At 44.5% G+C, this 26,862-nt stretch overlaps 1 protein-coding gene across 1 annotated transcript; it reads right to left on the bottom strand.

Annotated features, from left to right (window-relative positions):
* Positions 1–9,540: 9,540 nt before the first annotated feature.
* Positions 9,541–26,066, bottom strand: LOC116906877 (cytochrome P450 4F4). The gene is made up of 13 exons (XM_032909792.1): positions 25,880–26,066; positions 25,530–25,728; positions 22,691–22,835; positions 20,541–20,594; positions 20,326–20,453; positions 17,761–17,882; positions 14,962–15,232; positions 12,997–13,063; positions 12,663–12,792; positions 10,871–11,004; positions 10,722–10,786; positions 10,486–10,568; positions 9,541–10,109 (listed from the first exon to the last, which is right to left on the bottom strand). The coding sequence occupies exons 1-13, from the start codon at positions 25,891–25,893 to the stop codon at positions 9,938–9,940; spliced, it is 1,584 nt and encodes a 527-aa protein (XP_032765683.1). The 5' UTR covers positions 25,894–26,066; the 3' UTR covers positions 9,541–9,937.
* Positions 26,067–26,862: the final 796 nt, after the last annotated feature.

Here is a 26,862-nt window from a genome sequence, read left to right as displayed (position 1 = left end):
GAACTAGGATCGGACTAAGGGATGGCCTCACTTAGAAAAGGCCCAAATTGCTTAAAAGATAAAGGACAATGGCACACTTGAGGGGAAAGCTATACTCCCCAGAGAACAAAGAAAAGACTCACTTTGCCAAATACAGAAATGGACTCATTTAGGAGATAAGAAGTTTGTCCAAATAGTTAAGGTGTATGTAATAGACTTCAAGATTTTAGCCAGAGAGACAGTAGAAAGTATAAGGTATGTCAATAAGTGAATGCTTAGCAAGCAAACAGGGCAAAGAGACCTAGAGAGTTTAGTGAAAAGTCGAAGTGAACTACACTGAGATAAAACCAGAAAAATATGATCACAAGTATCTCCTAGTGCTTGTAGATACTTTTTCAGGAATAGATAGAAGCTTTCCTCACCAAACAAGAGACGGCCTCTGCAATCATCAAGAAGAAGAAATCTTCCCCTGATTTGGAATGCCCAAGGTAATCTGGTCAGACAACGGCCCTACTTTCGTTGCCAAGGTAAGCCAGGGTGTGGCCAAGTATTTAGAGGTCAATTGGAAATTACATTGTATTTACAGACCTCAAAGTTCAGGACAGGTAGAGTAAATAAATAAAACTCTAAAAGAGACCATGACCAAATTGACCATGGAGACTGGCACAGACTGGGTGGCACTCCTTCCCTCTTGCTCTCTTCAGAGCAAGAAATACCCATTCCAGATTAAGCCTTACCCCCTTTGAGATCTTATGTGGGGCCTCAGCACCCCTGACTGTATTAGATGATGTTACTGAACCAACATGTCATAGTGCCATAGTAATAATGATTTGTGTGCCAGGCTAAAAGACCTACAGGTGATACAGAAAGAAATCTGCTCACAGCTAACAGCAGCCTATGCCCCGGAGACCCCTGAGTTCCAGGTCGGAGACTGCAGCTACACTGAGCCCAGACATTCGAGCCTCGCTGGAAAGGACTGTACCTGGTGCTGCTGACCACCCAGACAGCTGTCAATTCTCAGCCCTCACCAGCTGTGTACTAACTGTTGGGGCTGAGAGCTGGGACCTAGAGGGAAATTCAGTCATGTTTGTCCTGGGTTCTATCAAGATAGGTGTGGGATAGGCTTGATTTCCATTACAAATGATGTAACATTGCATATGTTAGTACTCTTAACACTTCTTGGGACTGTGCCTCAGGGATCACAGTCTGTATAAGCTTAGAAGTTCTAAAAGCTAGTCATGACCTTGGTGTATAGGCTTGGATAGTGTCCAGATTAGAACCCTCGTGTTAAGACAACAATACCAAGCTGCTATGCTAGATGAAGCTGAGTTCTCCATGCAGTTCTAAGATTAGAACTATTAACAAGAAAAGAAGACGGGAATGTAGAACTAGAGTTTTAAAAAGGTTACTCATTGTCAGAGTCCGGATGTGCAGGGCCGGACCTGCCTGAGGGAGAGCCAGAGATAGGACTTGCCAAACCAGCTATCAGCCCCAAGGACATTGATCATCTGTAGCCACCCCCTCCCCTTCCTTCACCCCCCTGAGTGAGATGAGCCACCCTACCTGCCTGCCGAGCTGCTAGAGAGCACGTACTCCTTGCTGATGTAATTTCGCGCTGAAAGTAACTGTGCACCATTTGAATTGACCAGTCATGTGTAACCGCGCGAATGCCCCTAACCTCCCCTATATAAACCTCCGAGTTTGGAGGCTCGGGGTCAAATCCTCTGTCTCCTGTGTGAGATACGTGTCGACCAGGGATCCCGCTAAGACCCAGGATCTCGTTAATAAAGCTACCTCGTGCTTTTACATCAAGAATGGCTACCCGTGGTTCTTGGGGGCACCCCATCCCATGATTGGAGCGAGAGACACGTCCCCCGTTTTGGGGTACGCTCTTTCACTATGATCACTATTGTTCACAGCAATAGAACACTGACCAAGACATCTTCTTTTGCCTGGGATTGTTAAAGGTGGGATTAAGTTCTAAACACCTTTCATCTCTAGCACATAGTACGTATCCCATAAATATTTTAAAACAATGCAGACTTGGTCGCTCATGGCTATAACCCCAGTACTTGAGATGCCAAGGCAAAAAGATCTTCCAAATCTGTCTTGGCTACATAATTATTCTCTCTCTCTCTCTCGCTCTACACATACACACACACACACACACACACACACACACACACACATCACATCACATAATATTAACTTGATGTGGAAATAAAGACTATGCCCTAGGTAATCCTTATCTCCCAGCACCAGCAACCATACATAGCTCATTCACTCTCTCTAATGTCATCATCATCACCACCATCATCATTTATTTACTTATTTAAGCTTGGCGTAGAGGTACATGTAGGCACTCATGCAAAGGTTTGGTGACAATTTACAGGACTCAGTTCTCTCCCCAACCATATGAGGTGTAGGTATCTGAATTTTAAGGTTAATGGCAAGATAATCTTCTAAGCTATATTTGGATCCCCAGGGTTTTTTTTTTTTTTTCATTGTTTGCTTTTTTGTACAGGGTTTTATATAGCCTAGGCTGGCCTAAATCTCATTGTAATGACCTTAAGCTCTTGATACTCTTGCCTGCCTCTACCTCCCAGAAGGTGGAATTATAGCCCAGGACTGTAAACCTTGCCAATACCCCATGGTGAGAGAGGTCAATGGGCTTTAAAAGGAAACCCAGTACTGACCGCCATATTGTCAAACTACCTTCCTTCCTTCCCAATGTTTGTATTCATGTCCATGGATTAGTGCTGCTCTCACACTTGACCAGAGAAGCTTCTTCTGCAGTAGACAGCGGTTAATGCTTACATGTAACTAGTCAAAGTATTAAAAATAAGTGACTGTTGAGTGTTTGGCCCTAAGAGGGGCAGCCGTATCAGCCCATCAAGGCTCAAACAAGGATCTATGTTTACTTTAATTATGTGTGTCCTTGTCTGGGGGACATGTAAGGGCATCGTGTGCCAACATGTGTGGGAGTCAGAGTCCTTGGGTCCATCTGGAAATGGAGTTACAGGCAGTTGTGAGCTGTTCTGTGTGGGTTCTAAGAACCAAACGTGGGTCCACTTCAAGAGCAGTCTGTACTCCTATCCACTGAGCCGTCTCTCCAGGCCCTGTCTGAGGATTTTCTTTTCTTTCTTTCTCAAATTGCATCCATCTGCTTATTTATTCATTTATTTATCATTTATTTATCTTCTGGATGTGTGCACAGGTGAGTGGGTGCTCATACCACAGCATATGTGTGGAACCGGAGGACAATTTACAAGGTTTGGGTCCCACCTTCCACCATCTGGTTATCTGGGAGTGAACTCAGGTCCCAGAGCCCATAGCATTAGGCAGCAAACACCCTTACCTCCTGAGCCTTCTGGACAACCATTGTGGAGTTTTTGGTTTTGCTTTGTTATGTTTTGCTCTGTGCTGTTTTGCCATGAGGAGATTAAACCTTTTACCTGCTAAACAAGCACTCTCACCATGGGCTGCCTCAGCCTCTCACCTGCTCCCCTGCCCCCAACACACACACACACAGTTACTAAGCACAGCATCTATTGAGGCAGGGAGAACACATCTTTGAGGAAACCCACTGTGATCCAGCCCTCTTAGGCCAGTGCTGAATGAGTCTTGTCCATGACAAGGTGTTGAACCCTACAGTGGAGGAAGAGGTGTCAGAGCCCTGCGTGACAGACTTCCCTGTGTACCAGAGACATGGAAGGCACATGGAGACCTTGCTGTGCATAGCAGAATGTCACAGTGCTTTCTGTACCTTTTGGCTGCTTGGGACTCTGGTACTTTTGTGCCTTGGGGAAACAGAGGGTCACCTCCAATACTTCACGGTAGGATTTGCTTCCTAGGCAGACACTAAAGTTTAGGGTTGAAACTAAGGGGGAAAAAACCACCTGGGGAGCATTGCTTCAGGGTGAGTAGCTGTGATTTCTCCATTCTAGCCTGCGGCTGCGTATGCATCAGCCTCAGATGCCTGCATCTCTGGGGCTGCTCCTCAGAGGCTCTGTAATTTGTGCAAATGAGCTGGAGGCTGGAATTGCCTGTCAACTTTTAATGAGGCCCCAAGAGTCACTAAAGAATTTCCTGCTGTGAGTCTTGGCAAAACTTAGAATTGGTTTCCTGGGGACTGTTATAGCAGGGAAGTTTGGCAGTTTGCAGGAAGGTGTCCCATTTGGCTTTTTAAAACCAGTAAAAACAATTGAACTTTGTTTATCTCTCTTGCGTCTTCAGGAAAGAAGCCCAGGGACTTGACTGATAAGCACGGAAAACTTCTGAGCAGGGCTGGAGATGTCAGGTTCTTACAAAACATTGTATCAAGCCTCACAAATGAGCACCACCGCATCACTTGGGCTGGATTCTCTTGGGGCTTTTGTGTTTACACAGAGACCCGGCTGGCAAGTGTTTCTCTTCATGTTTTTCTTTTACTTTGTGGCATTAGGTTTCAAACTCAGGACAAAGAATTTTGGCTACACCTTGAACTACCTTCTCCGGTTCTTAAACACAGATCAGTAGCCAGGCGTTACTACAATAAATCACATTCCAGCTTTAGAACAACTGAGACTCCTATGCTAAAGGCATACACAGCATGCAAGACCAGAAAGGAAGGGGTGGGGTGCAATTTTTTCCAGTAGTGTAGCCAATGGTAAGTAACCTATGCTCCAATAAATGGCTCCTAGCTATACTCACCAGAGCAGTCCTAAAAAAAAAAAAATATATATATATATATATATATATATATATATATATATCATATATATCATAAACTCTACTGAAATGTGTACGTATCTGAAATGTCTTGTGCTCTCTGTCATTTCCAGCTGATGGGAACAGTAATGAGAACATGAGCAAAAGAAGACCAACTGAAGTGAGGTTATTGGTCAGTGATAGGACAAGGCAGTCTAGTTTGAAGACAAACCTCCCCAAAATGTAACAGCTACATGGCAATCCTTTAATTAAGGACACATGTTTCAGGAGGACTGGTGAACCAGTCTGCTTTCATAGTGGATTTGAAAGCCATCTTATAGTAAAAACAAACGAGGTTCATTCCTGCTTATGCTTGTCCCATCTGCAACCTGGACTACAAATGATTCCGACCTGCCTGCTCCAGGAAAGGCCGTCGTGTCTTTGTTCCACACAGTTATTATGACCAACTGTTGTTATGACCTTACGGCCATCTTGCAATCAGGTCCTTGTTTCAGAAGGCCATTATGGCTAACTGGTTATGCTTATATTCTGTTTTTGTAAGGCCATCTATTTGTCTGCCAAATCTCCCATTTGGAAACCCCTCTAGCCCTGGGATTTAAAACCCTTATCTTGTCCACATCCAACGCTGACATCTTGAACCCCACCATAGCAGGAGATTGCTTGTGTACATGAATTAAAAGAAACTTACTTTAATTAATTGCTCGCTTAAATTAATTTAGCCATGATGATTTGAGTCAATGGTCTTTCTCCTCGCAACTTTGGGATTAACAAGTCAACATAATAACAGCAGCTAACAGAGAAGCCTGTGAGGGAAAACAATGACCCCAAAACTGAGTTATCTTGAAGCAGATGTGATGAAGATGTGAGAGGACTTAGAAAGTAGGAGGTAAGGAAATAAGTGGTACCAAAGATGATAGCATTGCTTGGAGCCATTATGAAGAGTCTACAATTTCACTGAACAGGAAGACCATAGATTCAGTTAGGAAGTATGAGGGGCCACGGGTAGGACTGTGAAGTAAGGTGGTCCCTTCAGGAAACTAAGACAACTGAGTTTAAGGGGCAAAAGACACTGTATATTAGAAGAGTTGAGTACAGTGATTGAAAGCTCATGGCTACAATACAAGGACCATTGTTTAGGTCTGAGTGATTGGTGAACTCATAAGTACCTGAGAATTGTGCTAGTCTGTAAGGTGACGATAACAATAGCAATTGCCCACTAGATTCAGTGGAGGGATAAGAGCATGGTGTGTGTGTGTGTGTGTGTGTGTGTGTGTGTGTGTGTGTGTGTGTGTGTGTGTGTACGCACGCATGTGTGTGTGTGTAAACGGAAATTAGGATTATTATTACAGGTATAGGATTGGGTCAGTGCCTAGTACATACATTTCCATGAGTCATTTGGATTCCACTAAGATATATGAAATCTTGATTGGAATCTAGACTGGGTTATGGTATACATGTGTGTCACACGCATGCAGTGCCTTCAGGATCTATAAGCGAGAATCAGATCTATAAGCGAGAATTATTGAGAAATTTGAGCTGCCAAGTGAGTGCTGGAAACTAAACCTGGGTGCTCCGAAATAGCAGTTTGTTGAAGGCACAACGGTCCTTGAACCTACAGACCACTAGTAAGCCATGAATGTTAAACATATAGGGGCTTCTCCTCATTGAAGGAGGTAAAATACCTATTTTTCCTGCCCAGAAAGCTGGGAGTAAATATTGTTCACAGCCTGGTGACCTTTTTGCAAACCTAACTTAAATTACTCAGAATACTTATCCCAGACTCTCCCACCCTAGACTGTTATCTTTAGCTCCCAGTTAAACCCATCCTTAGGAGAGATATCACATGTATTTTATAGCCTGCTGTCCTCTATGCTATCTGTCAGAGACCACACTATATTCTAGGCCTTTTAACAATAGAACCCACCCTCATGGTCACATGTTCTTTGTAAAAGGAGTTTTTAAATAATCACACATTAAGCTTTATTGTATAGCTGGAATAGGAATGACTGTGTCTTGGAAAGTTTTTCCCAAATTGTACTGTTTGTACTGTGTTTAAATATGTTGACAATGAACCACCTGGAGTCAGACTCCCCAAGTATGATGCAGGTTGATGAAGTCAGTATGAATTATATATATATATGTGTGTGTGTGTGTGTGTGTGTGTGTGTGTGTGTGTGTGTGTGTATCTTCATGTACCTTGTTTAGGAAATGTTCTCCCTGCCAAGGTAATAACACTATGATAATTAGAAGCAGCACAAGTCCAGGAGGCAAAAAAGGGTGAGCATATGTCTCAGAAAAATGGTAAATGCTGAAACCTTCAGGACAGATATTAAGGCTGTGGAAAAAACTCTGAAAACATTTATATATATATTTTTTTCAACTATGAAAAATATAAGGATGCAGTATGAATTGTATAAGGAGTCTCATAGATCTAAAAGATCAAAGGCAGCTGCACTATGAGCCAGCTTATGAGGCAGATTCCAGAGTTCAAAGTCATCCTGGGACAGAGGGAGTTTGGGTCCAAGCCCAGGTGTGTGGTAGGAACAGCAATTTCAGGGCAGGATCCCACTGAGCTAGCTTATTGTCTGTGCTTAACAAAGGCAGGCAGATCTTTGAATTCTTTCGCAATTAAATTAAATGGGCTTGTTGTCTCCTGAGAATCAAGAGGCTGGGATCATGGGATGCTGATTAATGAAATTATCAAAAGAGAACCTTTTTATAATTGAGATAAAAAGAAGAGACTGGACTTGCAAGAGATGAGCTATCCAGAGAGTTTTTACATAGCAAGAGAAAGCTTTCTGGAGACGCGCGCACACACACACACACACACACACAGAGCTGTCTCAGGCTGTCAGCTTGTAACCCTTGATTTGATTTTGAGTCGTTCTTTCACTGCTCCCAGACACCCCATTCTCGGGGCTGTTTGACAGCGGAGGCTGGACCTTGGTAGTACAGCAATTTTCCCCCAACCCAAAACATTTGAGTCTAGAGAGAGGCTTTAAGACTTAAGAAGTAAACAAATCTCAATTATCAGCTCATATTGTTGCTGTAACAGGCCTGCAAGTCACTGCTAGAGAAATGACTTGGCTCAAGGACATCCTGACCACATACCCTGCTATGTTCTGTATGCTCTGAATGTTCTGTATCCTCATACAGATTTGCTAATCTTAAGAATTACACAGCTTTATGTTGGACCCATCGAGTCAAAGGACAACATGAATGGTTATGTCTAAAATACCTTGAATCAGAGCTGGCCACTGGGCAGCCCTTCCTGCACATATGAGCTCACTGAGGCTTTTGTGGCTGACACTGAAGAATGCTACTAAGAAGCCAAAGAGTTATGATTATAATATTTATTCTCTGTTACCTCAATGTTCTGAAATTCCCCTGTCCACCACCCAACTTACCTTACTCAAGACTCAGGCTTAAAGGGAAGCTGACAGTACTTTGCCTAGCCAACTGCTCTCCTCCTTTCACTTTAAACTTTTGAACCTGGTTTTTCCTTTTAAAACCCTACATTGAGAGCAGACTAATACTGCAGTTGGGGGTCCAGAGTTTTTTTTGAGGTCCTAGTTATCCAGTATTGAGGTAGTATTAAGGTGTGTGTTCAATAATCTATGCTTACTTAACAGATCAGTATTTGTTTGGTTCGAGTGGTGATTTCAAACCCAAATAAACACCTCACAAATGTCAGGAAACTCCTGAAAGTTGCAAGATTCATAACATTATATAAGTAGTAATGAATAATTGAGAGAGAGAGAGAGAGAGAGAGAGAGAGAGAGAGAGAGAGAGAGAGAGGAGAGACTTTATAAGGAGCACTAAGGATGCAGCTCTCACAGCCTGTCAGAAGTAGGGCGGGTTTTTCCCTGAATAGCTAGCTGTCTGTGTCCTCTATGCTTCTGTAAGTAGCCCTCTCTCTACCCCTTGTAAGTAGGGTCAACAATCTCACTAGTTTTCTATTCGAGGCTTGGACAAATCCTTTGGTCTGTCCTTGTTTCCCTACCAGGGGGAACAGATGATTGTTCAATTCTCAACCAACCACCCATCACTCTGAACTCCCTTGCCCTCGGTGATGCACAGCAGCTAAGGCTAGCCCAATACAGTGCCCCACAGGCTTTAGTCCCAGACGTCTGGAAGGCTGGGACAGAGGCCACTCTGAGGCTAAAAGTTTAGACTCCCTGGGGAAGCAAACCACTCTTATGGGCAGGCCTCAGGCCCAGCAATAGACAGCCAACACCTAAGGAACTCAGTAGACTCTTAGGATAATCTTTGTCTCATAGTCTTCCCAACGTCAAGGGAACTCTACAGTATCTCTGAAGGTTCTTTGTCTGTAATGTTAAGTCAGGAGATTTTTTCTTTCCTTACAAGTCATCTGTACATAACTTATGGCTTGCAGTTTCATTTTTTTATGGCATTCCTCTCTCTCTCTCTCTCTCTCTCTCTCTCTGTGTGTGTGTGTGTGTGTGTTTCTTGTGTTATTTCTTTGTCTCTTTTTCTTCTCTGGTTGTTTTGTCTTATTCTGATTTGTTTGTTTTTGTTTTAGTATGTTATTTTGTGTTGTACTATTATATACCTCTATGTTTTCTAATGAGAGACAGAAAAGGATTGGGTCTGGATGGGAGGAGGAAAGGTAGGTAGGGGTAAGGGAAACCACAATCGAAATTCATTGTATGAAAAAAAAATCTATAAACGATAAAAGAAAAAAACAAAGGAATGATAGAAAAAATATAATAAAATGAGGCATTAACGATTGGGGGGTGTAGGAATTTGAGAGCACTCAAGGCAGTGCAGTGAGACTCCTATTAAAAAAAAAAACAACCAACCAACCAAAACAAAATAAAACCCAGCAACAAATGGCAGACTTGTTAGGTTTAATAAACCTAAAATTTTAGTTTTCACAGAAACACTTCAGAATCCCAGAATGAGAGTTTTGAGATTAGAATGGAGGTCAAGGCAATGGAAATGTACCTCAATTTAAAAGGTTCTGTGAGCTCGAGCCTGCTTAGACACTTACCTTAGCTCTCTGTCGCCCAAGAGAGTAAGTCCAACTAGGCTAAAGGACAATGTAGAGGCCCATGAACGGCCAGATGAAGTCAGGAATTTGGGCACCAACCCCATCTCCCGCCCTGCCACAACTGCTGGTTCCCTGTTGTCCTCCAGAGCCCCCTACTGGTATTCAAGGAGCCTCAGGCACAGGTGACATCTACAGAGGTATGTGGGTGGGTGGGACCCGTCCAGGTGTATGTGGTCACTGTGTGCTTAGTGGCTCCACGCGCAGCCATAGTCCGCCTTCCGCGCGCAGGATCAGCTCCGGCTTCCGGCGCGGCTCCTTGTCATCCGGCAGGATGCGGAAGCGCAGCAGCGTCAGCGCCAGTGCCACCTTCATCTCGTTCATAGCGAAAGTCTGTCCTATGCAGTTCCTGCGTGAGGACGGAGTGGGGACTCTGACTGTGACCTGAATCCCATACAGGACCCACCTATCATTTCAGTAATTTCAATCTGGCCTAGGTACCTTCCTCCACTGGTCAGCCAACTGGAGGGCACCCAGGGGGAACTAACTTATTTGGGACCCCTCGCCTGTGTCGCATCGGGTGAACCTCAATCAGACCTCAGAACCCAACTATCATGAGCACATGAGCCCAGGGTTGTGTTTCTTGGACTTCTCCAAGCCTTGCTCTGTACCTCTTAACCTGTCAAGATTAAGGAACGGGATCCAGATCCATACTGTCCCAACTTTCCATCTTTTCCATCTTGCCTAAACCTTTGCCCCCACCATCTCAAGCCTCCTGGCATTACCTGGGCCCAGCGGAGAAGGGAATAAAAGCCAGAGGTGACCTGTCCTTGATATTCTCTGGGTCAAAGCGGAAGGGATCATAGACCTGAAATAGACAGTGAGTGGCATCTCATAGCACCGTCAGAGACAGAATCCCGTATTGCTAGGGATGCTAAGTTCTGATTTCCCAGCCCCAAACTGCTCCCCCCCTTCTAGGATCATTGTGATGAAGAAGAACCAGAGAAGTGGGCTACAGCACCTCAGGGTCGGGCCACACAGTTGGGTTGTGATGGGTCGCAAAAATATTGATGATGCAGATGACACCTGTAAGTGGGGCAGGAGGGTAAGCCTGCTGCTGAATAAACCTTGCTGTGTGCCCAGGACCTTCTTTCCCTGTCCCGTGGGCACCTTTAGGGATGACCCGGCCATCTGGGAGCATGATGTCTTGGGTACAACGACGGGAGATGACCGTGACTGGGGGATGCAGTCGCAGACTCTCCTTGATGCACATGGTCAGGAAGGGCAGCTGGGCCAGGTCGTCCCTAAGGAACACAGCACACGATTATCCAGGAGCAAAACAGATCATCAGGCCACATCACCTTTCCTCACAGTGCTAAAACATTCCCAAGGAAAGAAGAGATGTAGGATAGTGCTGGAGAGAATTTAGCCAGGTATCTTTAGAAGATTTTTTTTTTCTGAAGCAAACACATCCAAATGTCCATCATAAAAAGACAACTCGAAAATTGCTTAAAGAAATCTTCCTTTGGTAAGAACAAAGACAAAATGAATTAAGAAGTAACACAGACACAGTGTCCATCTTTATCACCCTTATCTATTTCCATTTCTACTCCCCATGTGTTTGAGAACCTTCCTCCTTTCCTCCCTCCTATCCTCCTATCTTCCCTCCACACCGTCTTATTTTTCTTTTTCCTACCCTACTCTTTCAAAACACACAAACTCTTTGTCTTCTCTTTTCTCCTATGATCTTCTTTCTTCCTTCTCATTCCCTTTATTCTCTACTTCTTTTTCTCCTGTTCTTTCTCCCTATCCTCCATCACTCCTCCTTCTTTCTCCTACACTCTCCTTCCTTTCTCCAACATCTTTTCTTCACTATTTGTCCTCTTTCTTGTCCCCCTTCTCCTCTCAACACCCTTCTGCCTCACTATGCAACATATTTGTCCAAACTAAAACATTCCATCCCAGAGGACGCTTCAAAAGACTCAGGATGTGCATAAAACTTACAAGGATCAAGGTGTGAACAATTCACAAGTCTTAGGAAATTCCTGAAACCTATGAGACCCACAAGAGCCAGGTTAAATAAAAGGTAATAACTACTGGACAGAGATTCTCCAGGAGCTCCAAGAATGTGGTTTTTTTGAGTCCTTATCTATGTTAGGGTGAGATTTTCAGTGATACAGCTATAAACAGCCTCTCATCATTACTCAAGTGAGCAACCCTAAGAAACACATTGTTTTGATCATTTCTTTGGTCTGTTGTCCATAGGACAAGTAGGCATTTGTTCACATCTCCCCAAAAAAAGTCACAAAACACCCCTCTTCCTATCTCTATTCTTTTCTGCCATCTCCTCTTCCCTGTATCTCAGTCCCAATCACATGTCTCCCAATCCTCATTCAGAGTCCTAAATTGAAACATATCCTTGCTCCTCTTACTTTAAACCTCACGCCTGCCAGTGTGTCCTGGGAAGTGTCCTGATGCAGGACTGTACTCCCATCAAGCTTGGAGCTCCTGAAAATATTTCTCTTAGCCGCACCCTTAGAATAGGATGGACTTCTCACAAAATTGTTATGGGAATCCATTATGGGAGGATTTGTTGAATGGATGCATGACAATGCAATGGATTGCACAGCACACTGACTGATTACTTGTACCCCAAATATCTATATCTATATATCTATATATTGAACATTTGCAAAGTGACATCATCTGCCCTCATACACAATTATATTGTCAGAAATTCTCTTGGAAGTTTAAATCTTTCTGCCCCAAAGCATAAAATTTCCTCTTGTTTATGAGGCAGATAGTACTCCCATCAAGTAATAATGGAAGAATCATTAAAAGAAAGAAAGAAAGAAAGAAAGAAAGAAAGAAAGAAAGAAAGAAAGAAAGAAAGAGCCCCCTCCTCTACCTGAGGAGCAGAGCCAGGAGAGAGGCCCAGTAACACACCAGGACCTATGCTCACCACTCAATCTCTGTAGACTCTCGGTCCCTCAGCAGCTCCCGCACCTCCTGCCGGCAGCGCTCCTGGTATTCCGGGTGCCTTGCAAGGTTGTACAGGATCCAGGAGAGCCCACTGGCTGTGGTGTCATGGCCTGCAGTTCAGATGGGTGGGCTTAGATCTCACAGCTACTTCAGTACCACAAAGTGGGTTAGCAACCAGGTAGGAAGAAGCCCAGGAAAGATGAGAAAAGGGGATGGCAGATGATAGTGGGATGAGAGTTGGATAGGGCCCATTGAACATGTGCCCGAAATGGAGGTTTCCTGTTCACTCTGTAGTCCCACACTAGGAGCCTCACCTTCAAACATGAAGGTATCAGCCTCAGCTCTAATGTCTTCATCTGACAGCTCCTTTCCATCTTCATCCTGGAGACAAAGCAAGACACCAGATCGCAGCAGTCCTGAGTCTATGTCTAACTTGAGACAGCTTCTTAGATCCCAAGCCCACTGCGCCTCTGTATCTCCCTTGGTCACCACCAGAGGTCTCCACCTCCAGACATAGTTCTTGACTGTCTGACTCCTCTTTGTTCATTTGCTTTTCCTTGTTGAAGGAATTGGCAACCTCTGAATATTTTCCCGTTTCTGCATGATGATTTCTAGGAAACAAAGGAGCGAGTAACCTTGCATATAGGATGATGTCATGGCCATATTCCTTTGAAATTGGAGCTCAAAGATCACTCTCATTACAAAGATCTTCTCCTTAGGAAGGAGGTGTGGAACATTTTCTGTTAATTGTTCCATAATTGTGTGGTGGGAATGGTGTCTATCTACTCCCTTGTCAGCAAGGGAATGGTGCACACTTTGTGGCAGAATGTTGCACTGGCAGGAGAAATACTGACAACGTGACAATGTGAGAGCACAGATAATGTCATCTTACATATGACCAAGAACTAAACCTCCCCTTTTCTTTTTTTCCCTCACTTTTAAATATTTTCGTATGTTTTTCTCCTATGACTGTTTTATCCTGCATCCCATTTCCTATTGTGTCCTCAACGATCCATGGGTGCTACATGCAGAAAATGTATCTTATGCCCTCTGGAGTCTATTACACTTGCATACCTGTAGAATTCACCTGTGATTGGAGAAAACCTGCTTACGGTCCAGAATAAAGTTCTCTCAACTCGAAATGGTATATGTGCATGAATATGACATAATGAAACACATTCGTTTTCACACTCAAAAATTAATTTATAAATTTCCTCTTCAGCTCTCTCATCTCTTATTCTCTTCCTCCCCGCTTCCCATCTCTTCTCCTTATTTCCATATCCTTCTCCTCTTTTATCTCCTGCTTTCTAGCTCTTGCTCCCTTCCCATCTGTCCGTACTTCCCGAAACAAAGAAGACACAGATGTGCCAACTCTCCTGTGAAACTCGCGAGGTTCATAATGTATTGGTCTTTTTCTTGCGGTGTAAGACCTGCAGAACAGGCAGATAAAATCACTACATCACCCGAGAAAGGAGGAGCTGGGAATCGGGAGTCATTCTTACAATCCTAGTCTGGCTGCTATTATTGTTGGAGACAATGGATAGGCGGCCCTGATCTTGCAGTTACACAGTTCTAGGCACACATACAGATACAGACATGTTTTCTCAACAACATATTAAGTTATAAATAGAGTAAACTCTGAGGTCTTTCGGCTTCAGCTCTAGCAGGGGTATGTTGAGTGGACTCTGCTGTTATCTCTATAATTTTTCTTTCTGTCTTGTCCCTCCTCTCCTCAAATGACTTCCATAGTGCCCTTAGGTATCCTCTACATCAAGTCCCAAATCAGAACTGTCTTTTGATCCCATATTTGATATTGTTATTAATTCTACCCTTAAAGCTGAGTTTGTGGCACAGACATGTAGTCCTCGGCTTGGGAAGTTGGGACCGCAGGATCCATTCATTGACAACACAGTGAGACTCGTCTTAAAAATGCTAACTATACCTGGCATACATTTGTAATTCCAGAGTGTTCAAGGTGAGGGCAAAAATCCCATGAGATTGAGGTAAGCCAGGGTTGTTTAGTAAGATTCTATCCTAAAAAATTTTTCCCTTGCTAACACAAAAAGAGCTACTTTGATGAATTGATTAATCTTTTATTTTGAGATGTGGTTTCACTGGGTAGCCTTGACTAGCCTGGAGCTTAATATGTAGACCAAGCCAGCCTCAAACTCATGATGATCTTCCTACTGCTGCCTGTGGAATACTGGGATTAAAGGTGTCCATCATCGCACTCAACAAATTAAGTTTAAGCAGCCCCCTTCCACCCCCTGAGAACCCACCTTGGTCAGCAGCAGCACATCAATGAAATCCAGAGTTTTGGACCTGGCCTTGGCCTTGAGGATATCATCCTCATGCTGACTGGGGAGAGCGCGTCGTCGATCCTGGATGACAGCATCTGTGAAGTTGTGTACCAGTTTGCAGGCCTTATGGAAGCGCCGACCATTATGGGTGAGCTGATAGAGTGAGTCTGTGTGTAGAAGCAGCTGCTGGTACCGTTTGGCCACTAGGGCACTGAGCTCCAAGATGGCAGAAATATACTCACTGGGCTTCCTGCATGAATACAGCATGAAGGAAAACAAGAATTCAGCACAACTGATGCTCAAGATTTCCCAACAGGATCCTCAGTAGTCCGAAACAGATGGCCACACAAATACATGAGCACCACTAGTAGTGATATTTGATATTTGACTGTGAAGTCTCACTTATCTCTCTATATCCCATCCTAATGAGCCTTGGAACCTGGAGGCATCCAAGAGCAGCACGGCCATCATTCCTTTCTTTCTTTTCCTTCTCCAGATCTAGATCTCACCCACCTACTTGCTTTTCCACTCAGCTAGGTGTAGGATGATGTCATTCTGCAGCAAGGCAGGTCCAGGATAAGGCAAAGCCTGTCATTGGATGAGAAGGAAGGGTAGGCGTGGAAAACGTCGAGGAAGGAGAGAGGAGGAGGAGAAGCGAGGGAATCAAAATGGAGCCTACGGAGCAGGATGATCCAGATCCAGGTGGGCTAGGTCATTTTCTCTTCTCTAGGTGGACAGTTTATATCTTTATTACTTGGCAGTGAATTCATTGTGTAGATGTATTGTGGACTGAGAATTTAACATAAATCATATTGTTGGGTTTCAGTTTGTTGAGTCTTGATTTTACCCTGTAGTTGGGAGTTTATACGTTGACTACCAGAGGGCGGGTGCTGGGACTGTTGGTAGAGTCCGTGGCAGGGAGCCGTGATAAGCCAGCCACTGCTGGACTTCTAGAACCATGATTTTACCGGGTAGCTGGAACCAGAGAGTTCGAGGCTAGCCGAGAGTCGCTGGGAGAGATACTAATCTGAGATAAATTAGTGCTAGTTCCAGTGGCCCGTTGGAGCTGGGAGCTGGGAACCGGTTCTGCCTGTTTTGTTTGTTTGTTTTTGTTTTTTAACCAAAACAGCTAGGAACTCTTTTTCTTCGAGTAATGCAGGCTTTCTATAGGGTCCCTGCATTCAGTGGCAATGCCACTGTCTACAAGACAGTGTTTACGAAGCTGATACCATCAAGTCCACTCACTGTGGTTTGCAGCTGTCTCCCAAACGCCCATCTCTGGAGCTCTTAGGAACCATTAAGAGGGCTTAATAGAGGGTGGCTAGGCCACAGCAATGTGCCTTGAGAACATTAAGACCCTGACTGATTCTCTTCGTAACTGACATGAGGAAAAGAATTTCCTTAACATATGCTTCCACCAAAACAAGAGTCAAAGAACCATCAACAAAAGATTCCAAAACTGCGAGCAAAAAGGAAAACAAAAACAACCCACCAACCAAACAAACAAACAAACCTTCTTTTTTCATTAACTCGATACACTCAAACACTTTGTGACAGCAACAGAAGTGACTACAAACACAAACACCATTGGTAGAAATTGTAGGAGAACATTCCCACCTTTGGCTGGGTTTCAATGTCCTCATAGTTTAGACACTATGTTGCTGTATACCGATTGTCAGCTTGACACCATCTAGAATCATCTTGTAGATACATTTCTGAGCACATCTGGATTCTCAAGACTGGGTTAATTAAGGTGAGAATACGTGCTTTAATAAGAGCAACACTACTCCATGGCTGGATGTTTCAGAGTATACACTAAGGAGAAAGCTAGTTGAACATAACCGTCCATTGCTCTCTGATTGCTCGCTGTGCGTACCATGTGATCAGCAGTCTCACATTCCTACTACAGTGGCTCCCTTAACTCGATAGACTTCCCCTCAACTTTAACCCAAAGCAAGCCCTTCCCTCTTTTAAGTTGATTCTCATTGCATGAACAAGAATCACATACATCAGATTGGTACCAGAAGTGGGATCATAATTGTAATAAACAAAAGCAAAACAACAAAGCAAAAACAAGTGTTAGACTATTTGAGTGAAGGAAATTTCAAGGTAGCATAAATATTCAGGTGGTGGAATGGCTACTGCTGTCTGCCCTCTTGTTTGTATTTAAAATGAGAAGTGAAGCTGGAGAGAGATGGCTCAGCGGTTAAGAGCACTGACTGCTCTTCTAGAGGTCCTGAGTTCAAATCCCAGCAACCACATGGTGGCTCACAACCATCTGTAATGAGATCTGATGCCCTCTTCTGGTGTGTCTGACAGCTACAGTGTACTGATAATAAATAAATAAATCTTTAAAATGAGAAGTGAATTTCAGAGTAGGCAAAAAAGAGAAAGCTGGATGAGCCTAAGCACATTCATACACTCATCACTTTGATTCCTCACTGCAGATACATTGTAGCCACCCTGCTGCCTTTCCTTCCCCGCTATGATGGGGTTTCCCTCAAACTGTGAGCTAAAATAAACTCTCCCTTAATTGCTTTTATCAAGTACTTTGTTGCAGCTGTGAGAAAAGTATCTAATTCAGTGTCAACCTGCCAATCCCATATCTAAGGTGTCTCCTCTATTCCAGATGAATATGATCCCCTCACCTACATCCCTGGTCCTTGTTCCAAATCACCTCCTCCAAGAAGGCCCCTCTTTTCCTACTAGCCACCCATCCCTACTATACCACAGCCCACGTCCATAATCCAGGTTCTCAGGCCAAAGGCAGAAACTCACTCCTGGCAGTTGCTATCAAAACTGAAGACACATTTCTGCAGACTGTCCAAGGTCATCAGGCTGATGTTCTTAAACATGTCCAGACGGGCGCTGCCTCCTGAGGCCAGGTGCTGCCATTTGGCCTTCATAGAAAAAGAATCGGTATCATAACAAGGTCTGAGCTCCCTGGGGTTCTTCCCAATCACAACTACAAGAACTGGTACCCAAAGTCAGCCTCCCACATCTCAGTTAAACACTTGACCTCAGGGTTAACTGGGATCAAGTGGGAGTGAGATTATTATGTAGGACATGAAGACCCAAGAATGAAGACCAAAAGCCTTGTGGTTAAGCCTCAGCTCTGACTGTCATGCTCTGTGCACCCTCAGTCAGCTCATTGTCCTCTGTATCACTTGATATGTCTTCAGCAACAAGGTGATCTGACCGTGTCTGATAAACCATGACGGAGTACATGTGCCATTATTTCTAGATCACTTACTCTCTGGCATAGTGGGACAAGCTCCCTAATGCTTCTGAACCCTCAGGTTCATTCTTAATTAAGGAAAAGTAACATTTATCTCACCATTTTTTAAAAATTAAATTTGCAACATAAATCCTGGAACTGGGTCATGACCATCAATTCCACAACATGTTAAGAATTCAATAAATGGCATTATTCCTTATCTTGGGTGTCATAAGTTGGCCTTAAAGCTACCTATATGTCAGATGTGCCAGATATCCATTGTTTTCTAAACGTCCTCTCTAAATGTTCCAAGCAAAAAACATCCCAGGGTTCTTCACCTGGACTATTTCACAGATATTTCAGAAAGCATTGAGAGATCCAGTAATAGCCTTCCATGGACAAATATCGGGCTTGTTTCAGCTTGCTATAAAAGCAGAGTCTCTAAATCTAAGTTACACAATGTAGGGCATACATTGCATCCTCTAAAGGCCATTCGTAATGCCCCATGGAATTCACATGCTTTCATACCTGAATAAGGAATACTATAAGTACCTGACTGCTTTCCATATCTGAATAAGGAATCTCATATGGACTGGCAGGATCCATAAGTGTTGGGGTGAGTCTGGTGCTGCTATGGATTCAAATGTTAAATTCTGTACCCTAAGATCTGGTTACCCCAAGATAATTGAATTCTCGAGTATACCAGCTTTTGTTGTGCAATCAATAAAAGGCTAAAGCCAATTATTGAGCAATAGAGAGAGGCAGGACTTGAGGATGAGTGAGGGGTCTCAGGAGAGACCAGGGGAGGAGAAAGGAGAAGGCAAATGGAGGAAAAAGCCTCCATGATAGGAGAGGGACAGTGAGCATGGGGCCAGGAGAAGCAACAAGTAAGAAGGGACATATGGCTGGAGCGTAAGTTAGAATAGCTCAAAACCTGCCCAATCTAGGCTTACCACTTGTAAATAGAATACCAGGATCGTGCGTCTTTTATACAGGCTATCTATAGTACAAAAATATCATTTACACATAAGTAAACAAGCTGAGCGATCAGCTAGCGAGCGGAAAAGAAAACCGTCGGCCTTTCACACAGCACTCATGCGCATGCCTATCTTATTCCTCAGCCCAGTGTAACGTGAGTTCTCAGCACAATGCATTACTATGCCGAGTCTATTCTCCCACCCATTGCCCTGGTGCTAGAGTGATGACTTTGACTAATATATTCTGGAAAAAGGAATAGTCTACAACTTCAATGAAGCCCAAGCTTCAGGTGACTTTCAGCTTCTCTCCTATGGAACTCTGTGTCATAGGAACAAGCCCAGGATGCTGAAACTATGCTAAACTAGCTTGACGTTGGTAAAATTCCAAGCATCAAGGAATTATGCTGGTGTCAGGCAAGCTGACTGACAGCTGATCACATGTCACCCAGGAGTGACCTAAACTCTGTCCAGAGAGGTTAGCCCCTGCCCCACACTCCTGTTAGCAACATCAGACCTCATTGTTTCAAAATCAGTGTGTGTGGAAATGCTTTGCTCCTTATTGACGGTTTCTAGGTAGTCATCAAGTCATCAAGTTTTCAGGGCAACCATCTGAGAAAAATAGAAACTCACTCATTATAAGCGCCCATCATGTATGAAGACATGGCTCTATGGTATTGTCTTGGGTACAAAACGGAAGGGAAAATAATAAAATAAAACAATGGCCTATTGTGGTGGTTTGAATGTGCTTGGCCCGTAGAGTGGCACTATTAGAAGTGCGGCCTTGTTAGAGGAAGTGTGTCACTGTGGGAGTAGGCTTTGAGACCCTCCTCTTAGCTGCTCATAAGACAGTCGCTTCTGACTGCAGTCAGATCAAGATGTATGCAGAACCCTCAGCTCCTCCTTCAGCACGTGTCTGCCTGGACACTGCCGTGCTTCCTGCCATGATGATAATAAACTGAACCTCTGGAACCGTAAGCCAGCCCCAATTAAATGCTGTCCTTTATAAAAGTTGCCTCGGTCATGGTGTCTCTTCATAGCAATGGAAACTTTAACTAAAACACCCATCTCAACCTTTTAGAAACAGATCAGATCGACCTGAAGTTCCTTTGCCTCAGACTCCAGCCGAGAACCTGGGTTTCAGAGACTCACATGCATGATGTTGGTGCTGTCGTTGAAAATCTTCACATAGGGTTTCAGGATGTTGAAGTGGAAGGCAGGTGTCAGCATGCGGCGGTGGCGGCTCCACTTGTCACCATCACTCAACAGGAGTCCATCCCCTGGTAGGGTATCATGGCAGTGAGCATTGGATCATATTCCCCTCCACCCCTGGGGATTTTCCTAGGCGCTTTGTCTGTTGTACTCACCCAACCAGGGTTTCAGAAAGCTGTAGAAGATTACTTCCTTTAGGGCAACCGAAGCTGACATGAACAAGGATGATCAGGAGCCATGAAGAGGCTAGGAAATGAACTTGCAGAGTGTGTGGGGGCAGGGCTCAGTGAGATGTGTGCATATCTACCCCAAAACCAGCATGACAGGGTTAGAGAAAGGGACATAAGATGCAGAGGAGGAGGAGGAGGAAGAGGAGGAAGAGAAAGAGGGGGAGGAGGAAGAGAAGGAGGAGGAGGAGGGGGAGGGGAGGAGGAGGAGGAGGAGGAGGAGGAAGAGAAGGAGAAGGAGGAGGAGAAGGAGGAGGAGGGGAAGGAGAAGAGGAAGAGGAAGAGGAGGAGGAGGAGAAGGAGGAGAAGGAAAAGAGGAGTAGGAGGAGGAGGGGAGGAGAAAGAGGAGGAGGAGGAGGGGAGGAGGAAGAGGAGGAGGAGGGGGAAGAGGAGAAGGAGGAAGAGGAGGAGGGGGAGGAGGAGGGGAGAAGAGGAGGAGGGGGAGGAAAGAGGAGGAGAGGAGGGGAAGAGGAGGAGGAAGAGGAGGGGGAAGAGGAGAAGGAGGAAGAGGAGGAGGAGGGAGGAAGAGGAGAGGAGGAGGAGGAGGAGGAGGAGGGAGGAGGAGGGGAGGAGGAGGAGGAGGAGGAGGAGGAGGAGGAGGAGAGACAGAATACTAGGTAAGATAAAAGCAACTCACCTCACTGTCCCTTCACTTGGCTTCAACATAGTTTACCATGACTGTCCTTCAAATACAGCATGACATTCTACAGACCTAGCATACCTGACCATCCCAGCATGCTCTGACATCTCCTGATATAAATATGTGTCGTGGATATATAGGCAATAACATGGGCTTACACAGCTGAAACACATGTGACCTACCCTAAATGACCCCATCTGCTTTAAAATGGAAATAGATGATCTGATACATCTTGATGTGCCCCATATGTAGGTCCCAGATACCATTTAAAAATAGTCACAATCATCTCACAGATATGGCATCGATGTGGTCCAGTTAGATATCAGACCTGCCTCAAACAAGAAATCTCAGCCATGTTTCTATTTCAGTAGGATTCTAAGTGTCCAAGGTCATAAACCTCTCAAATGGCAAAAGTGTTTTCATCAGGAGAAAAATATAATTTCAAACAACTGCTCAGGCAAGAAACAGATGTGCTCCAAATGTCCATAGCTCTGTGTGAGCCCTAGATAAGGCCATATTCATTTGATTAAACTTGGTTCATACCTGGGACAACATGTACCAGTTGTTAGAGTGTGAATATGAAACACCTTCAACCAGCTTGTGCTCTGAAAGACTTAGTCCTCAGATGCTGCCTTTAGTTTGGAAGATTCTAGAAATCTTAGGGAGTGGAGCTTAGCTAAAGAAAGTAGGTCACTAGAGTAATCCCTTTGAAACATCTTGAACTGAGTTTCCTTCTTCCTTTCCTCCCCTCTTCTAGCCAGTTATGTGTCAATCTCTCTTTTATCACTATGAATCCTGAATCACAAATAAAAACAAATCTTTGCTCAATGATGTTGTGCTAGTAATAGAAAAAAAAAGAGCAAATACAGCAGGTGTGATCAGGAGATGGCCATATCAATCATGATACTGAAGGTGAGGCAGAGGCAAGGGAATAACTACAGTAGTCTCATCTGCCTGCACTCTGGTCACCTGCACAGCTGGAGACAGCATAGAGACCTCAGCAGTAGGCAAACAGGCTAGTCTAATGTCCACTTGGATCAGGAAACATAAGCCTCTTTGATGTGAGTGGAAGAGGTGGATAACCGCTTGCCAGGTCTCCATCTACCAGTAGCATACACCCCCGCCCCCAGTGGTGCACACTATGCAATGAGGGCACCAGACACCTTCCTCTCAGCTCTGAATGGAGGTGAGTAGAAAGGAATCCCAAGATCTCTAGGCTTTCCAAGAAAAGGATTATTGAGAAAGGGGACCGGAGTGAGCCCTGAAGATTCTACCATCCTCTGGACTGAGCCCTGCCTGGGCTTCCTTCTGACATCTTCAGCAAAAGCGGAGAAAGCCAAGGGAAAGGAGGAGTGAGATACTTCAGAAGTCACAGAGAAGCATGAGCATAGAAGGCCTGTTTCCCACAGCCACACCACCAGCAGCTTCCCCTAAGTACCTGAGGCACTGAGAACAGATCGAATGACGTCAGGGTGGCACAGAGTGATGATAGGGAGGATAGGACCCAGCCATGTCATGAAGCCCTGGGGGTAGGTGGCCACGAGCTTAGTCACCTGCTTCAGACCTTGCTCTGTGGGAGTGATCTACGAGCAAGAGAGGAACAGTCACCTCCTGAGTTACTTTGTTGGGAGTCAAGCACATTATGCTATGAGATGGTCAGAAAGAAGCCGATACGGCATGACTTCTGGATATCTCTAGGATGGTGTTTCCAGAAAGCACTAGCGTTTGCATTCGTAGACTCAGTCAGGATGAACCGCCCTCTACAGGGTGGGGCAGCACCCATTGAAGAAACATTTAGAGCAGTGGCTCTCAAACTTCCTAAATGCTGTGACCCTCTACCACAGTTCCTCATGGGGTGGACCCCAACCAGAAAATTATTTTGTTGCTACTTCATAACTGTAATTTTGCTACTGTTATGAATCATAATGTAAATGTCTGATATCTGATATGCAACCCGCATATCAACCTGCGTGTGGAGACCCCTCGGTTGACTGGTAACATTAGATAAAGGAATCTCAATCTCATTTCCAGACTGCAATAGCCATCTTCTTCTGCCCACAGACATTACAATGCAGATTCTTGACTTAAGGACTCTTGTTGCAGGATATTTGATTATACTGTGAACCCTAAGTTAGTGTTGTTTACTGAAACAAAATGTTTCTAATTGTAGTGTGGCCCAGCCCTTCGAACTCACCTTTAATCCCTCTACTTAGAATACAGACACACTCTTAGCACACATCTTTAATTCCAATCAATGAAGGTAAAGTTAGTTTGTAGAAAGGAGCACCCATGTTTGAAACTGATTTCTAGTTGAGTGGCAGACAGTGTGATGAATCAGAGAAAGAGTTGACAGAATAGGATATGCCCAACCCTCACGAGAAAAAAGAGGAAGGGGAAGCTTCTTAAGAGAGTGGTGCAGGGAAGAAGAGGAGGAGGAGGAGGATTATTGATGGCATATTGCAGCTTGCTTAGAATCCACAATTACATAAGCCAATGACCATAACACAATATACCCCCTCTCTCTGCCCTCACTCACTCATATATACATACATACATACATACATATGCACTGTATAGAATTAATATATGTATCACATATGTCTATATACATATGATTAAATAACCATATGAATACAATCATGTGTTACATAATGATGTTCTTATCACTGACACTGTATATATGTCCTTGAAGCTCATAATGGACTTGAAGAATTTCCTATGCATAATATCTTTTATTATTGTTATCCTATGTATTTAGATACAGAAACACCATTGTCTTACAAATACCTACAATATTCAGGACAGCACCATGCTGTAAAGATTTATGTAAGTAGCCTATACCATATGGGTTCGTGCTGAGTCCTGCTCCATCTGTGTCAGGGTTATGGTTGAGTTTCAAGGGTCTATCCCAGGGCCAATAGAGAAGTTAAACAGCCTACCTCAGACATAGCCACCTTGGCTTGAGAAGATGAATTTTCTCAGATGGTATTAATTTCAGCCCCAGGAAAAGCCATTAGGGAAGGTCTCAAATGGGCCATAGGGCCATGTCTAGGCAACATTGTAGCCTGTTAGTTGTTATTGACAGGGTCTCTACTCACCTGAGAAGGGAGTGTCGGTTGTGTGGTATTGCCCAGATCAGAGTGGACTGTGGGCATGTCTTTGGGGCACTGTCTTAATTGTTAGTTGACTTAGAAGGGCCCAACCATTTCTATGTGGCACCATTTTCTGCAGAGAGTCCTGGACTGTATTTTTTAAAAGCTAGCTAAACATGTGTTTGAGCAAGCAGGCAGTGTTTCTCCATGCTTTCTGCTTCCAGTTCCTGCTGGAGTTCCTACCTTGACTACCCTTAAACAAACTCTTTCCTCCTGAAGTCACGTTTGGTCAGTGTTTCATCACATCAACAGAATGAAAATAAAACATGGGTTCTCCTACATGTTTATGTCTGTATGCTCTACAGGTCTGCAGTTCCAGCTATGCAAAAGGTTTATAGAGCAGGGACTGGTCAACCCCAGAGGACAAGAGGTGAGCACTAACTCTCTAGGAGGGCAGCAGCTCCTACCTATAAGCCCCCACGTTATTATCAAACATTTACCCTGTGGATGATTTCACTGACATGTACAGATGTTGTGAGCTTTGCGATTTTTTTTTCTTTTTTTCGGAGCTGGGGACCAAACCCAGGGCCTCGCGCTTGCTAGGCAAGCGCTCTACCGCTGAGCTAAATCCCCAACCCCGAGCTTTGCAATTTGCAAATGGAGCAATGAGACCAAGTCACCCAAAGGCAAGAATAGACTTGGTCAACATCCAAGGTGTAGCGTCAAGGGAAGCTTACAGGAAGATGAATGGACAGCTTTTATCCTGGTTTCATAACAGGACCAATGGTCCCTCCTAGCAGAGAATTGCCAGCTTTTATAAAAGTGCTTCAAGAACAAGAGACAGAAAGACAGCCCATAGCTCTCCTGCTTGTGTGTGGTAGGAGAGGTATACCAGAGATCACTCCCCAGAAAAACATGGAAGCCCTCATATGGATTGACAGAAAAATGTCACTGCCCTTGGACAGAGCTTCTCAAGAGGCCTCAAGTCCAGCAGACAATGAGGGAACACCAGGGACGCTCACTCTGTATGGTTCACCCTGGAAGACCCTCAGTGTCTACCAGTGTAAGAAAGACAGACTAGAAACAAATCCAGAGCAAAGTAGGGGTGGAGGGCAGGGATATGAGAAAAGCTAGTGAAGGGTGCTGGAGGACTCCAGAACCCTGTCTGTCTGTTGCTGTACTCACCATGCCCAGGTGACCCAAGAACCAATTCCATTTGGGTGGTTGAGGGAAATCACAAAGATGTTGATATGTTCTGTAGAAGATATAGGTTTGAGTCAAGACACGGACCAAGAGCCAGGAAGCTCCGATCAGCAGCAAAAGTAGCCATGGTAAGGATGTCTCCATCCTCAGTCCCAGCCAGGACAGGTCCAACTGTGGCATCCTGTGGGACAGATGGAGAGAGAAAGAGAGAGAGAGAGAGAGAGAGAGAGAGAGAGAGAGAGAGAGAGAGAGAGAGAGACAGAGACAGAGACAGAGACAGAGACAGAGTACCAAAACGCCTGAATAGTGATGAGGTTGGCAGGAGATGTTACCTGGAAACCCCCATGTCTGAAGCCAACAGGATCACTCTGGCTTTTTGGCTTCAGATAGTTGGTTATGGAGAAATAAGCAACCAGGCTCAGTGCTCTGTCTAACTTAGTATGGGTGGTCTTAGGCAGCCACCTTCTCTCAGGAGCAGTAGGTTTCCCACAGTTCTCCCTCCTCCAGAGTTTCTTTGTTCCTGGCTTCTGCTCTGAAGGAGGCAGAACTCAATTGTGTCAGCCAATCCTTCACAGGCCCATCTACCTCCTCCCCTCCTGGGCAGATGGCCAAAAGAAGGGGGTTGGGTCGGCAGGGTACAGAGTGGAATCAATTCAGGGTCACAGCATGAACACCAGATACTTAGAACTTGGTCTCTCTTGCATCATGGGGGGTGGAAGGGGGCTGGGGGCTGGGTGCAGGATAGAAATGGGAGTGGGTAAAATTCTGAGGTTAGCAGAGGTTAAGTCTCAGCCCCGCATCCAGAGCAAAATAGGGGTATCCCTACCCTTCCAAGACAACAGGTGTATCTAGTAAAACCACTAACAGGAGTTCAGGTGCCAGGGGAATGCAGCCAGGCCAGGCCCGGTCACAGACCATCTCCCAATGACCTCTGCACTGGACTGCACTGACAGCATGTACCATTTAAAACACACACACACACACACACACACACACACACACACACACACACACACACACACACAGTGTTTTTATTTGTTGAGAATTTCATACATGCATAAAATGTGTTTTAATCAGATTCGCCACCTACTCTTCCACTTAGTTTCTTCCACATCAGCTCCTTACCCACACCCCTCCTTTTTTAAAAAAGATTTATTTATTTTTTATTTATATGAATACACTGTAGCTGTCTTCAGACACACCAGAAGAGGGCATCAGATCCCATTACAGATGGTTGTGAGCCACCATGTGGGTGCTGGGAATTGAACTCAGGACCTCTGGAAGAGCAGTCGGTGCTCTTAACCACTAAGCCATC

This window comes from Rattus rattus, chromosome 1 (assembly GCF_011064425.1).
Source record: "Rattus rattus isolate New Zealand chromosome 1, Rrattus_CSIRO_v1, whole genome shotgun sequence".
Classification (NCBI taxonomy): domain Eukaryota; kingdom Metazoa; phylum Chordata; class Mammalia; order Rodentia; family Muridae; genus Rattus; species Rattus rattus.
This window is presented reverse-complemented; position numbering and strand designations above follow the sequence as displayed.

Excerpts from the sequence above, each read along its gene's own strand:
- LOC116906877 (XM_032909792.1), bottom strand. Across the intron at positions 20,595-22,690 it reads ATCTGTTCTCAGTGCCTCAG|CTTCGGTTGCCCTAAAGGAA; the intron begins GTACTTAGGGGA and ends TGTTCATGTCAG. Across the intron at positions 10,787-10,870 it reads TGGCCGGGTCATCCCTAAAG|GTGTCATCTGCATCATCAAT; the intron begins GTGCCCACGGGA and ends CCCCACTTACAG.